The sequence below is a fragment of the Nerophis lumbriciformis genome, linkage group LG21 (genome assembly GCF_033978685.3).
Source record: "Nerophis lumbriciformis linkage group LG21, RoL_Nlum_v2.1, whole genome shotgun sequence".
NCBI lineage: Eukaryota > Metazoa > Chordata > Actinopteri > Syngnathiformes > Syngnathidae > Nerophis > Nerophis lumbriciformis.
In genome coordinates this window covers 22,435,029-22,449,554 of record NC_084568.2, presented here as the reverse complement: position 1 = coordinate 22,449,554, position 14,526 = coordinate 22,435,029, and the positions used below count along the sequence as shown (strand labels likewise).

Sequence of the window (14,526 nt, the reverse complement as noted above, 5' to 3'; positions counted from 1 at the left end):
CAAGGGTGCACAACAACAGGAACTAAGGGAGTCCAAAACTAAACAGAAAATAACAAAAACATGATCCGTGCCACAGATCATGACAATAAGGCGCACTTATAATCTTTTTATTTGCTCAAAAATCGACATTGCGCCTTTTAACCCGGTGCGCCTAATGTACGTATTAATTCTGAATGTGCTTACTGACCTCAAAGCAATTTTATTTAGTATATGGTGTAATAAGAGTGACCAGTAGATGGCAGTCACACATAAGAGATACGTGTGGGCTGAAGGTTGGTTGATGCCTGCTCAATACTGTATATGATGCTAGCAAGTACCTGTAAGCAAGCAAGATCAAAGTTTCATTAAGAATATAGAACATTACACACGGGGCTCAAAAGTCAGTCAAAATGTTTTAGTACGACTTTGGTAAGCTACGAAGCCGCACCGCTTGATGGATTGTACTGTGCTTCAACACACAAGTATTATTATGGTGTGTGTATAAGGTAAGACATATTATCTGGCGTTTTGTTTCGCAATATTATGCAAAAACAACTTTTCTTACCTTCTGGAACCTGCTGAACTGTCTTTGGGATCTTCATAAATCCTGAAAAATTGTGCGCGTCCACCTTTGACGTCCATGCCGACACCGTAGTCGATAAGTTTCTTCTTTTCCTCTATCTTCTTGTTCTGGAACATTCATCCTCTGCTGTTACCATTTCTAATATAAAGTAGTGTAATGTTCTAACTTATATCTGTCAGTAAACTCGACATGAAAGTGCTAAAACATACCGGTGTAGTGAGTTTACATTAATCACCCAAGGAACTTTAGTTATTAGAGAGTTCCGGTCGGACATTGTTTTCACGGGACAGATTTCCGGCCTCACAATCATACACTTTTATGTTAAAATACTGAACAGATGTTTAGCTTATCCCAATAAACATCTGTTCAGTATTTTAACATAAAAGTGTTTGATTGTGAGGCGTTAAAAGCCACAAAATGTAACGGGTCCATCAGACCCACAAACGCTGGCTGAGTAACAATAATATGAACTTTGCACGGAAAATTTCTCTGCCAGTTTCTGCATCAATTTCCACACTTCTATTAGCCCCGGGTCCAGTGGACCCGGACATCTTATAAATAATAGAAATGTGTAGGGGGGGGTGTATGGTGTGTGGTCATTAAATATGTATTCTGATATATGTTCCTCACAGAAAATGAGCCAAAGTCAGTGAGTCTCAGTTTGAAAAATTAATTAATTGGATCATTTTTCTTTTAATAAACAAATAAAAACGGGTCCCACAGACCCGAACACCACACAAGGGTTAACCTAAAAAACAAATAATCAAATATACTGCAAAAGAAGGAACTCATAAATAACTGGTGATAAATACATTTACATACTGTAAAATGATGCAGTGTTAAAATGAATAAATTCAAACTAAATTAATAATACGTAATAATAAAATATGTTTCTTAAATAAACTATAAATAAAATTCAAGTGCAAATGAAAATATATCTTCCAGCTTTCGTCATAATGTTTGCGCTTAAAGAAACCTCTCTGACTTAATCTCTCGACTTCTTCTATCTGTTTGATGTTGTCATTACTGCCACAAGTGGTGGAAAAGAATATTACAACTGAGTACCGCTGCTGAGAAACAGATAAAATCACTGTCAGTTAAAAACAATCCTAATTAAATGTTTAACTCCACTTATAATACATCAATTGATAACACGTCATGCTCCTAAAGCCTATGTGTCAAAGTCAAGGCCCTCGGGCCGGATCTGGATCTGAATGAATTATCTATGGCCCTCCGGGATGATATTTGATTAGTATTAGAACCGGCCCGCAGGCCACAGCCGCCTGCTGCTGTTTTGCACGCACCAATACTCCATCAGTGTTGGCGCTAGGAATTTTCCAAATGGGGTCCCCCCATCAAGTCATAAAAATGGGGTCCTACAGTAAATTCTTGGGGTCCCACTTTTGTTGTAACCGTTTTGAAAACAAATCAAAAAACTCATTTTAGCTCAGGGGCCGCATGGACGGAAATCTGTGCACACGCGGGCCGGACTATTAAAATCATGGCATTAAAAGTAAAAAATAAAGACAACTTCAGATTGTTTTTTTTGTCTTAATTTGGCCAAAAATAGAACAAACACATTCTGAAAATATTACAATAAAAATATAGAAAAAAATACCGGCAGCGGAAAAGTTTAGATCCATGAAGGAAAGAAGAAAGTGAATGAATGTTTATAACTGAATACATTTACATATGCATAAAAATTTGTTTTCTTTTGTATTATTGTTTTAATGAATTAAGTAACGTTTATGACAACCTTTTTCCAAAACACAATATAGAATGTGAGATATAGCAGGATAATGCATACATTTATCATTTGTTTTCAAAAAAGTGGCACCCCAAAAATTTACTTGTGACTTGATGGGGTCCCTGGGACCCCATTTTGAAAATTCCTAGCGTCAACACTGATAGAGTATTGGCGCGTGCAAAACAGCAGCAGGCGGCTGCGGCCTGCGGGCCGGTTCTAATACTAATCAAATATCATCCCGGGGGCCATAGATCATTCATTCGCGGGCCGGATCTGACCCACGGGCCTTGACTTTGACACATCGGAGCTAAACGAAAATGGCGGTGGCAACCAGGATGTAACACACTCACAGACTTTCTAATTGGTCAAACTGTAGAGGGCGGGACATCGAAATGAAAACAATAACCAGATTTGGGGGCTGTAAATCAAATTTTGAAATTAGCATATTCCGCATGAAGTACTGTTATCAGCTATAGAGGTATTTAAAAATAACATGATTTATTAATGCCTTTTGACATAACAGGGCCATTAAATGATAACTTGACATGAAACTATGACATATGGCTCCTTTAAGATACTAAGACATTCAGTATATTTGGCGTAATGGACGGTTAATATTATTTATTTTGGGAAGCGGCACATAAAAAATATTTATCTCACCATACGAAATATAACTTACTTCACTAACTGTTATTTACTTATTTTTGATGTTATTAGTTATGGAGTATATTGTGAATGAATTGAGAACAGGAAGTGAACAAAGGTTTTAGCAACTGCTATGTAAAGGAAAAGGGGTAGGATTAAATAAGCTCTACTTCTTCCTACTCCTCTTCGAACATGTTGAATAGAGAAACTGCATGCACGTTCGAAATAAACACAAACTCAATCCGTGTGTTCCTCTTCCCACAGGCTCCCTGGAATGCGCCCCGTCTTCACCGTAGCCCGATGCGAGCAGACGCAGGATGACCATCACCTTGGCAACCAGACCCAGACTCCCCCCCCGCCTCCGTCTTGGACCTAATACAGCTCTCATCAGTGGGAAGATCGGGAACAGTCTCCTAAAAAAAAAAAAACCACAAGTCCCAGCCTGCTGTCTCCTCGCGGCACAAGTCAAGTCATCGTTGACCTTTGCAGCAAAGTCACTTGAAACCCTTCTCCCTCCAAAATAAAAGTCTGTCCGCAAAAGCAAGGAGGGCCTAAAGAGGACCTTGACATGGTGGTGATACGCTACTTGATGTACGCTGGCTGGCTATTACAGTAACACCTTAAACACACTCCTTCAAACTGTCACTCAAACTTCACTGCACCGCTCGAAGGTTTATGTCCCCCATAGGAAGGCTGCTCACTAATCCCATTTAGGCCTTTTGTCAAGTGGCAAGTCCTAAATCCTTCATTCTTTGGCTAATTGTGTCCCCGCAACCACAGAAGGGTGATGTGCTTCACACAACCGTGTCCTGTCTCTCGCTATCCCTGCATCTTTCACGATGCCTGATGACATCATCCTGTCCTCTTTTTTTTTCTTTTTTTTTACCTTCCCAGCAAGGTCCGGCATTCTGACGTGGAAAAATGCAGAAAGCAGAAGAAGACACGTGACCTCGTCCGGTCCGGTCCTCAACAAAGATGCATCATGGAGGCAAAATAAAGACCAGTTTTTCCATTGTTTGGACACAGCTTGTCCACAATAAGGATGACGGCGACCCAAAAAAATCGAGGTAGAAGTTTTCAAATCATTAATTTTGAGGGAACTTTGGTGTGAAAATGACCACTTTTGGGTGATTCACAGTGCAGCCATAAAGTATTTTCACTTTTTCCACATTTTAGTACGTTTCAGCCTGCTTCCAAAATTGATTAAATTCATTTATGTCCTCAAAATTCTACACACAATACCCTATAATGACAGTAAAAAAAAAGGTTTTTATTAGGGCTGTCCGATAATATTGGTAGTCCGATAAATGTTTTAAAATGGATTATCTGAAATTATCGGTATCGGTTTCAAAAAGTAAAATTTATGATTTTTTAAAAACGCCGCTGTGTACACGGACGTAGGAAGAGGTGCAGAGCGCCAATTAACCTTGAAGGCACTGCCTTTGCGTGCCCGGTCCAGTCAGATAATATTTACGGCTTTTGACACACTCACGAGCGAATGCCAGGCATTGTTGGTCAAAAGCCATACAGGTCACACTGAGGGTGGCCATATAAACAACTCTAACACTGTTACAAATATGCGCCACACTGTGAACCCACACCAAACAAGAATGACAAACACATTTCGGGAGAACATCCGCACCGTAACACAACATAAACACAACAGAACAAATGCCCAGAACCCCTTGCAGCACTAACTCTTTCGGGACGCTACAATATACACCCCCCGCTACCTCCTACCCCTAAAATCCCCGCCCCCCCAACCCTGTCCACGTCAGCCTCCTAATGCTCTCTCAGGGAGAGCATGTCCCAAATTCCAAGCTGCTGTTTTGAGGCATGTTAAAAAAAAATAATGCACTTTGTGACTTCAATAATAAATATGGCAGTGCCATGTTGGCATTTTTTTCCCATAACTTGAGTTGATTTATTTTGGAAAACCTTGTTACATTGTTTAATGCATCCAGCGGGGCATCACAACAAAATTAGGCATAATAATGTGTTAATTCCACAACTGTATATATCGGTATCGGTTGATATCGGAATCGGTAATCAAGAGTTGGACAATATCGGATATCGGCAAAAAAGCCATTATCGGACATCCCTAGTTTTTATTTTTTGCAAATGTATCAAAAATGTAAAAAATCACATGTACATAAATAAGTCAATCATCAATCAATCAATCACAGTTTATTTATATAGCCCTTAATCACAAATGTCTCAAAGGGCTGCACAAGCCATAACGACATCCTCGGCTCAGATCCCACTTCAGGGCAAGAAAAAAACTAAGCTCCGTCAGGTTGGATGGGAAGCATTGGTTGTCATCCAGGATGTCTCTGTACATTGCTGCACTCGTCTTTCCCTCTATCCTGACTCGTCTCCCAGTTCCTGCCGCTGAAAACCATCCCACACCATGATGCTGCCACCATCTTTCACTGTAGTTTCTTCCAAACAATGACGCCTGGCATTCACGCCAAAGAGTTCAAGCTTAAGCCTCATCAGACCGGATCATTTTGTTTCTCATGGACTGAGAGTCTTTCAGGTGCATTTTGACAAACATTTTACGTAGAAATGGATCCCGTCCGGCCACTACATCATACAAGCCTGATGAGTGGATTGCTGGAGAGATGGTTGTCCTTCTGGAAGGTTCTCCTCTCTCCACAGAGGAATGCTGTAGCTCAGACAGAGTAACCATCTGGTTCTTGGTGATCTCCCTGACTAGACTAAGATGAATGGAGCAATTTACAGAGACATCCTGGATAAAAACCAATGCTTCACATTTGAAAACATGTTCACATTGTTACATTGATTTGTGTGTAGAATTTTGAGGACGAAAAATGAATTTTCACCAGGGCCGAGGCGACTCGGGATGATGTTTGATAAGAAATTATTGAGTTTGAGCCCATTATCGAATCCTCTTATCGAACCGATTCCTTATCGATTCTCTTATCGAATCCAGATAGGTTGTTGTACATGGAAAAAAAAAAATATTTGGTTTAACAAAAGCTCACTTTTATTTTATAAGAAAAAATAAAATAAAATAAATAAATATTGACTGTTACCACCCTAAAAAAAAAAAAAAAAAAAAAAATATTGACTGTTGTTACCTAAAGTATATTAAGTGGGATTTTTCAGAAAAACAAATATATACAGTAGCACAAAAACAACCTGTCTCTGTGATCACTATAGGTTAATAGCCATGCCTTGAGGCATTTTTTCCGGTCCATTATTTTTGCTGCTTGTGTGACATCACAGAAGATTTCCTGTGATGTCCCACAGGGCATTTCTTGTGGGACGGGATTCGTTCCCAGGGATTCAAATAAAGAACCAACTGTTTTTCTTTACTACAGTGGCCTCGATAACGGGAACCGGTTCTCAAAAAGGGATTCGAGTCCATGGAATCGGTTCTTTTCTTATCGAACGGTTCTTTTCTTATCGAACAACCGGGAGAACCGGTTTCGAACATCATCCCTAGAGGCGACCCATGCCGGACCGATCTGGGGCTCTCACTAAACTATCCAAGGTCTGCCATTTTTATTTGTCTATCTGAGGCCATGCCCACGCAAACAGTTAAAAAAATATATTTTCAATGTGTTTTAGCCTTCTGCCCACACACAAGGTCCTAAAAAAATGGCATTGGTGAAAATTTTGAAAACTGTTGTTTTTGGGATGCCCAATCTTTTATCAAAGCAAAGGACGCAGTGGTTTTCACCTTCAAAACCAGTGCAATATATTGATTTTTTTCAAAAAAAACTAGAAAATGCCCAACTGAAATGCTAACAGTTAGCGCGCTGGCCAGAGAGCGTAAAGTAACAAAACATATACGTAAAATGAGCTAGCAAAAGCTTGCATGCCGACGGTATTATGCTAACATGCTAACAATAGCATACTTACAGTTAGCTTCAGTGAAATACCAAAATATATGACACTGAGGTGTATACCTGCCACACGAGCTAAAAAAAAAAAAGGAGCATGCTAATGTTAGCATGCTAAAACACTGACTGTAACCTGCGTCAAGTACCAACATGTATTATTCTGAGATGTGTCATTTGTTTAAAAATGCGAGCGTGCTAACGTTAGCATGCATCAAGTACCAAAATACAGAGGTGGGTAGTAACGCGCTACATTTACTCCGTTACATCTACTTGAGTAACTTTTGGGATAAATTGTACTTCTAAGAGTAGTTTTAACGCAACATACTTTTACTTTTACTTGAGTATATTTATAGAGAAGAAACGCTACTTTTACTCCGCTCCATTTATCTACATTCAGCTCGCTACTGATTTTTATTGATCTGTTAATGCACACTTTGTTTGTTTTGGTTTGTCAGACAGACCTTCAAAGTAGGATCTAAGCATGCCTGCGTTTCACCAATCAAATACAGTCACTGGGGACGTTTGACTGCGTTTCACCAATCAAACAGAGCCAGGCGGTCACATGATTAACTGCACACAACGTTTCAGCGGCAAACAACAAGCTTAAGCTTACATGAACTCAACGTCAAATTTGAGGAAGCACATCGCGGTAAGTAACGTTAGTAGATATTTTGGCTGTCACCGTAGGCTGGTGTTAGCTTCCCTGCTATGAATCACTGTCAAATGTACATCGTGTGGGGACATTTATTAACGCACTGCAGCCTCATAGAGAGACAGACAAAGACACACACACACACACACACACACACACACACACACACACACACACACACACACACACACACAGACAAACACACACATACACTCACACATGCATACAAACACCAATCAGAAGTGCACAGTGTGTTCCCAGGTTTAGCCCACACCTATCAGTTTAAGGTTTGCGTAAAGGCTAACTTGTTATTTTCCTTTGTAATCTCTGCCCACTGAACCTATGGTGCTGTTAAGTTATTGTGGCTCAATTTGCATAAATTTTTTTATGTTAATGTATTATTATTTAATATATATTATTGTTTTAGTTGCTTAAGATATATTCCTGGCTCTGAATTTGCTCATTGCTATTTTTATCATCATTTAACGAACAGGCTACTCATCAGTTACTCAGTACTTTTTTCACAACATACTTTTTACTTTTACTCAGGTAAATATTTGGGTGACTACTCCTTACTTTTACTTGAGTAATAAATCTCTAAAGTAACAGTACTCTTTCTTGAGTGCAATTTCTGGCTACTCTACCCACCTCTGCCAAAATATGACAATACAATAATAGCTCAAAAAGAAAAAAAATCATACTAACATTAGTAAGCTAACATGTATCATTCGTCAAGCAACAAAATATTTGGCGCTGAGGTGTATACCTGCAACATTAGAAGAAAAAAGAAAGCTAGTATGCTATTTTTTAAATGCTAATGATTGTGCCACGGGCCGTTAAATCATTATTTACTGGCTTTGGTCACCTGTGGCCTAAACGAGAGTTATGGCTTGTCCCTCGTCTGATGACTTGATTGATTGATTGAGACTTGTATTAGTAGATTGCACAATACAGTACATATTCCGTACAATTGACCACTAAATGGTAACACCCGGATAAGTTTTTCAACTTGTTTAAGTCGGTGTCCACGTTAATCAATTCATGGTACACCCACGTCACAGTTGTGCGCCATCATCTCCACCCTCCAAAAGCGCGGTAGCAAACAACCATGGCCTGCTGGTGTCACCATGCTGAAAGTAGATCCCAAATAACAAGTGCTAAATAGCGTGTGCAAACTAGAAGATGTTATTTACTATTGGCGGGCGTGTTGCAGGTGATCTACTAAGACTGTGTGGACAATTCAAAACAAAAAGTGGTGCAGAGCGCCCCCATTTAAGTGTGGTTTTAATGGAGTCACCATGGAGACACTCATTTCCCTCCACATTTATGGCATCATGTGCTCCTTCAACCTGTGGTGTTTGATATCAATTAGAAAATGATGTTGCTGAATGGACAATATGTTTCTTATTTGTATGTCCAAATATGTTAACACGCACACATCTTTGCAGCGTGACCGCCTACTTTATCACAGCCATTCTGTGACTGTCGTCAGTTTGCACGTGCTAAATACAGACGCAAATCGTGCAGCGGCTGAACAGTTTCAGTCTTAATAAATCACATTGCCAGCGCTAAACGATTATACAAACCCCGTTTCCATATGAGTTGGGAAATTGTGTTAGATGTAAATATAAACGGAATACAATGATTTGCAAATCATTTTCAACCCATATTCAGTTAAATGCACTACAAAGACAACATATTTGATGTTCAAACTCATAAACTTTTTTTTTTTTTGCAAATAATAATTAACTTAGAATTTCATGGCTGCCACACGTGCCAAAGTAGTTGGGAAAGGGCATGTTCACCACTGTGTTACATGGCCTTTCCTTTTAACAACACTCAGTAAACGTTTGGGAACTGAGGAGACACATTTTTTAAGCTTCTCAGGTGGAATTCTTCCCCATTCTTGCTTGATGTACAGCTTAAGTTGTTCAACCACTGCGTTGTGGTATTTTAGGCTTCATAATGCGCCACACATTTTCAATGGGAGACAGGTCTGGACTACAGGCAGGCCAGTCTAGTACCCGCACTCTTTTACTATGAAGCCACGTTGATGTAACACGTGGCTTGGCATTGTCTTGCTGAAATATGCAGGGGCGTCCATGGTAACGTTGCTTGGATGGCAACATATGTTGCTCCAAAACCTGTATGTACCTTTCAGCATTAATGGCGCCTTCACAGATGTGTAAGTTACCCATGTCTTGGGTACTAATACACCCCCATACCATCACACATGCTGGCTTTTCAACTTTGCGCCTATAACAATCCGGATGGTTCTTTTCCTCTTTGGTCCGGAGGACACGACGTCCACAGTTTCCAAAAACAATTTGAAATGTGGACTCGTCAGACCACAGAACACTTTTCCACTTTGTATCAGTCCATCTTAGATGAGCTCAGGCCCAGCGAAGCCGACAGCGTTTCTGGGTGTTGTTGATAAACGGTTTTCGCCTTGCATAGGAGAGTTTTAACTTACACTTACAGATGTAGCGACCAACTGTAGTTACTGACAGTGGGTTTCTGAAGTGTTCCTGAGCCCATGTGGTGATATCCTTTACACACTGATGTCGCTTGTTGATGCAATACAGCCTGAGAGATCGAAGGTCACGGGGTTAGCTGCTTACGTGCAGTGATTTCTCCAGATTCTCTGAACCCTTTGATGATATTACGGACCGTAGATGGTGAAATCCCTAAATTCCTTGCAATAGCTGGTTGAGAAAGGTTTTTCTTAAACTGTTCAACAATTTGCTCACGCATTTGTTGACAAAGTGGTGACCCTCGCCCCATCCTTGTTTGGGAATGACTGAGCATTTCATGGAATCTACTTTTATACCCAATCATGGCACCCACCTGTTCCCAATTAGTCTGCACACCTGTGGGATGTTCCAAAAAAGTGTTTGATGAGCATTCCTCAACTTTATCAGTATTTATTGCCACCTTTCCCAACTGCTTTGTCACGTGGTGCTGGCATCAAATTCTAAAGTAATGATTATTTGCAAAAGTTTGAACATCAAATATGTTGTCTTTATAGCATATTCAACTGAATATGGGTTGAAAATGATTTGCAAATCATTGTATTCCGTTTATATTTACATCTAACACAATTTCCCAACTCATATGGAAACAGGGTTTGTATTTGCATCTTATCCTTCCAGTATTGTGGGCGTTGTGATAATATAATAACATGCAACGGACACGCTAAAAGCTTTGTGTGTGCTATTGAGTTTGTTTTAATACACGCAAACCTTTAGTGGACCAGGCCCTATGGTATGTTTCAGAGTAAATATACTGCTCCTTTTGCTCTACATTTACAAAAAGAGGTGCCCATATGCCTTTTTCTTGCCGTTACCAGCCATGTTTGCTACGCAAATACTTCATACTTTGTGGCCGGAGATGTTTTAACACGTTATTAAAAGTGCGGACATTTGTTTGAGTCTTTTTTTTGGGTGAAAAACGTTGCAAAATGAGATTTATTTGAGGTATCCCAGCTAGCTGTGCTCTGGCTGGCATACATGTACTGTAGCATATAAAACATGTTTGATCGTCGACTGTGAGCTCAGATTTGACTGTGAAAATCCAAAACAGCCCTCATGTTCATGTACATGTACAGTGATGTACTCCACTGCAGTAAAATACTACAGTAATACTACACAGTGTTTCCTCCATTATTTCTGGGGCTACGTTCCGGACACACCGGTGGGAATGGCCAGGGAAGACTGTATTACATCAAGTGGAACTGGAGTTTAAAAGCAGATAGAAATACTATTATGGTGAAAATGGACAGACATGGTAAGAACATGAAAACATATATATTAAATGACCGGTGCGCTAATTGTCGAACTTTTTGAGGATTTTTGCCTATCCCAGCAGGCACAGGACATTAAAACGACCTTGAGAACTTGTTGAATTACGTCCTGACGTTAAGCAACTCAAATACAACGTTGAAACAACATGCTTTTCAACAACGTTTAATCAATGTTGAGTCCTGACGTTGATTTGACCATTGAAGTTTGGCTATTTTCTTAACCAATATTCTCCAACACAAATACAACATTGAAACAACATGCTTTTTGACGACGTTTAATCAATGTTGGGTCCTGACGTCGATTTGACCATTGAATTTAGGCTAATTTCCCAACCAATATTCTCCAACACAAATACAACGTTGAAACAACATGCTTTTTGACGACGTTTAATCAATGTTGGGTCCTGACGTCGATTTGACCATTGAATTTAGGCTAATTTCCCAACCAATATTCTCCAACACAAATACAACGTTGAAACAACATGCTTTTTGACGACGTTTAATCAATGTCGGGCCAAGACGTTTATTTGACCATTGAATTTTGGCTATTTTCTTAACCAATATTCTCCAACACAAATACAACGTTGAAACAACATGCTTTCCGACAACGTTTTTTCAATGTTGGGTCCTGACGTTGATTTGACCATTGAATATTGATCATTCCCAACCAATATACTCCAACACAAATACAACGTTGAAACAACATGCTTTTTAATGACGTTTAATCAAAGTCGGGTCCTGACATTGATTTAACCATTTAATTTTGGCTATTTTCTCAACCAATATTCTCTAACACAAATACAATGTTGAAACAACATGCTTTTCAACGTTTAATCAATGTTTAGTCCTGACGTTGATTTGACCATTGAATTTTGGTTAACTTCCCAACCAATATTCTCCAACACAAATACAACGTTAAAACAACATGCCTTTCGACGACGTTTAATCAATGTTGGGTCCTGGCATTGATTTGACCATTGAATTTAGGCTAATTTCCCAACCAATATTCTCCAACACAAATACAACATTGAAACAACATGCCTTTCGACAACGTTTAATCAATGTTGGGTACTGACGTTGATTTGACCATTGAATTTTGGCTAATTTCTTAACCAATATTCTCCAAAACAAATACAACGTTGAAACAACATGCTTTTTGACAACATTTAATCAATGTCGGGCCAAGACATTTGTTTGACCATTGAATTTTGGCTATTTTCTTAACCAATATTCTCCAACACAAATACAACGTTGAAACAACATGCTTTCCGACAACGTTTTTTCAATGTTGGGTCCTGACGTTGATTTGACCATTGAATATTGATCATTCCCAACCAATATTCTCCAACACAAATACAACGTTGAAACAACATGCTTTTTAATGACGTTTAATCAAAGTCGGGTCCTGACATTGATTTAACCATTTAATTTTGGCTATTTTCTTAACCAATATTCTCTAACACAAATACAATGTTGAAACAACATGCTTTTCAATGTTTAATCAATGTTGAGTCCTGACGTTGATTTGACCATTGAATTTTGGCTAACTTCCCAACCAATATTCTCCAACACAAATACAACGTTAAAACAACATGCCTTTCGACGACGTTTAATCAATGTTGGGTCCTGGCATTGATTTGACCATTGAATTTAGGCTAATTTCCCAACCAATATTCTCCAACACAAATACAACATTGAAACAACATGCCTTTCGACAACGTTTAATCAATGTTGGGTACTGACGTTGATTTGACCATTGAATTTTGGCTATTTTCTTAACCAATATTCTCCAAAACAAATACAACGTTGAAACAACATGCTTTTTGACAACATTTAATCAATGTCGGGCCAAGACGTTTGTTTGACCATTGAATTTTGGCTATTTTCTTAACCAATATTCTCCAACACAAATACAACGTTGAAACAACATGCTTTCCGACAACGTTTTTTCAATGTTGGGTCCTGACGTTGATTTGACCATTGAATATTGATCATTCCCAACCAATATTCTCCAACACAAATACAACGTTGAAACAACATGCTTTCCAACGACGTTTAATCAATGTTGGGTCCTGACGTTTATTTGACCATTGAATTTTGTCTATTTTCTTAACCAATATTCTCCAACACAAATACAACGTTGAAACAACATGCTTTTTGACGATGTTTAATCAATGTCGGGTCCTGTTGTTGATTTGACCATTGAATTTTTGTCATTTTCCAACCAACATTCTCCAACACAAATACAAAGTTGAAACAACATGCTTTTTGACGACGTTTAATCAATGTTGGGTCCTGACATTGATTTGACCATTGAATTTTGGCTGCTTTCTTAACCAATATTGTCCAACACAAATACAACGTTGAAACAACATGCTTTTCGACGACGTTTAATCAAAGTCAGGTCCTGACGTTGATTTGACCATTGAATTTTGTCTTTTCTTAACCAATATTCTCCAACACAAATACAACGTTGAAACAACATGCTTTTTGATGACGTTTAATCAATGTTGAGTCCTGCTGTTGATTTGACCATTGAATTTTGGTCATTTTCCAACCAATATTCTACAACGCAAGTACAACATTGAAACAGCATGCTTTTTGACGACGTTTAATCAACGTCGGGTCCTGACGTTGATTTGACTTTTGAATTTTGGCGAATTTCCCAACCAATATTCTCCAACACAAATACAACGTTGAAACAACATGCCTTTTGACAACGTTTATTCAATGTTGGGTCCTGACGTTGATTTGACCATTGAATTTTGGTTATTTTCTTAACCAATATTCTGCAACACAAATACAACGTTGAAACAACATGCTTTTTGACGACGTTTAATCAATGTTGGGTCCTGGCGTTGATTTGACCATTGAATTTAGGCTAATTTCCCAACCAATATTCTCCAACACAAATACAACATTGAAACAACATGCCTTTAGACATCGTTTAATCAATGTTGGGTCCTGACGTGGATTTGACCATTGAATTTTGGCTATTTTCTTAACCAATATTGTCCAACATAAATACAAGATTGAAACAACATGCTATTTGACGACGTTTATTCAATGTCAATTTAAAATAGAGCAGAATTGACCAAATAAGAAGAAACATCCCCAATATACTCTGAGGTACGCCGGCTCCAAAGAATCACTACAATTATTTGTGTTTTGTTTTCCTATATTCAGACTTGTTACTGTTTAAACTGTGTGCAATGTCGCAATTTTATCAAGTATAATTGTTAAATA

The 14,526-nt window shown here is 38.8% G+C and overlaps 1 protein-coding gene across 2 annotated transcripts in view; it reads left to right on the top strand.

The window, feature by feature from the left end:
• Nucleotides 1-9,389, top strand: part of samd12 (sterile alpha motif domain containing 12) — a 387,486-nt gene extending 378,097 nt beyond the window's left edge. For both annotated transcript variants that reach the window (XM_061982610.2, XM_061982611.2), the window contains one exon: nt 3,219-9,389. In XM_061982610.2, coding sequence (XP_061838594.1) covers nt 3,219-3,250 — 32 coding nt within the window. In that variant the 3' untranslated portion in view covers nt 3,251-9,389. The remainder of the gene's footprint in view (nt 1-3,218) is intronic.
• Nucleotides 9,390-14,526: the final 5,137 nt, after the last annotated feature.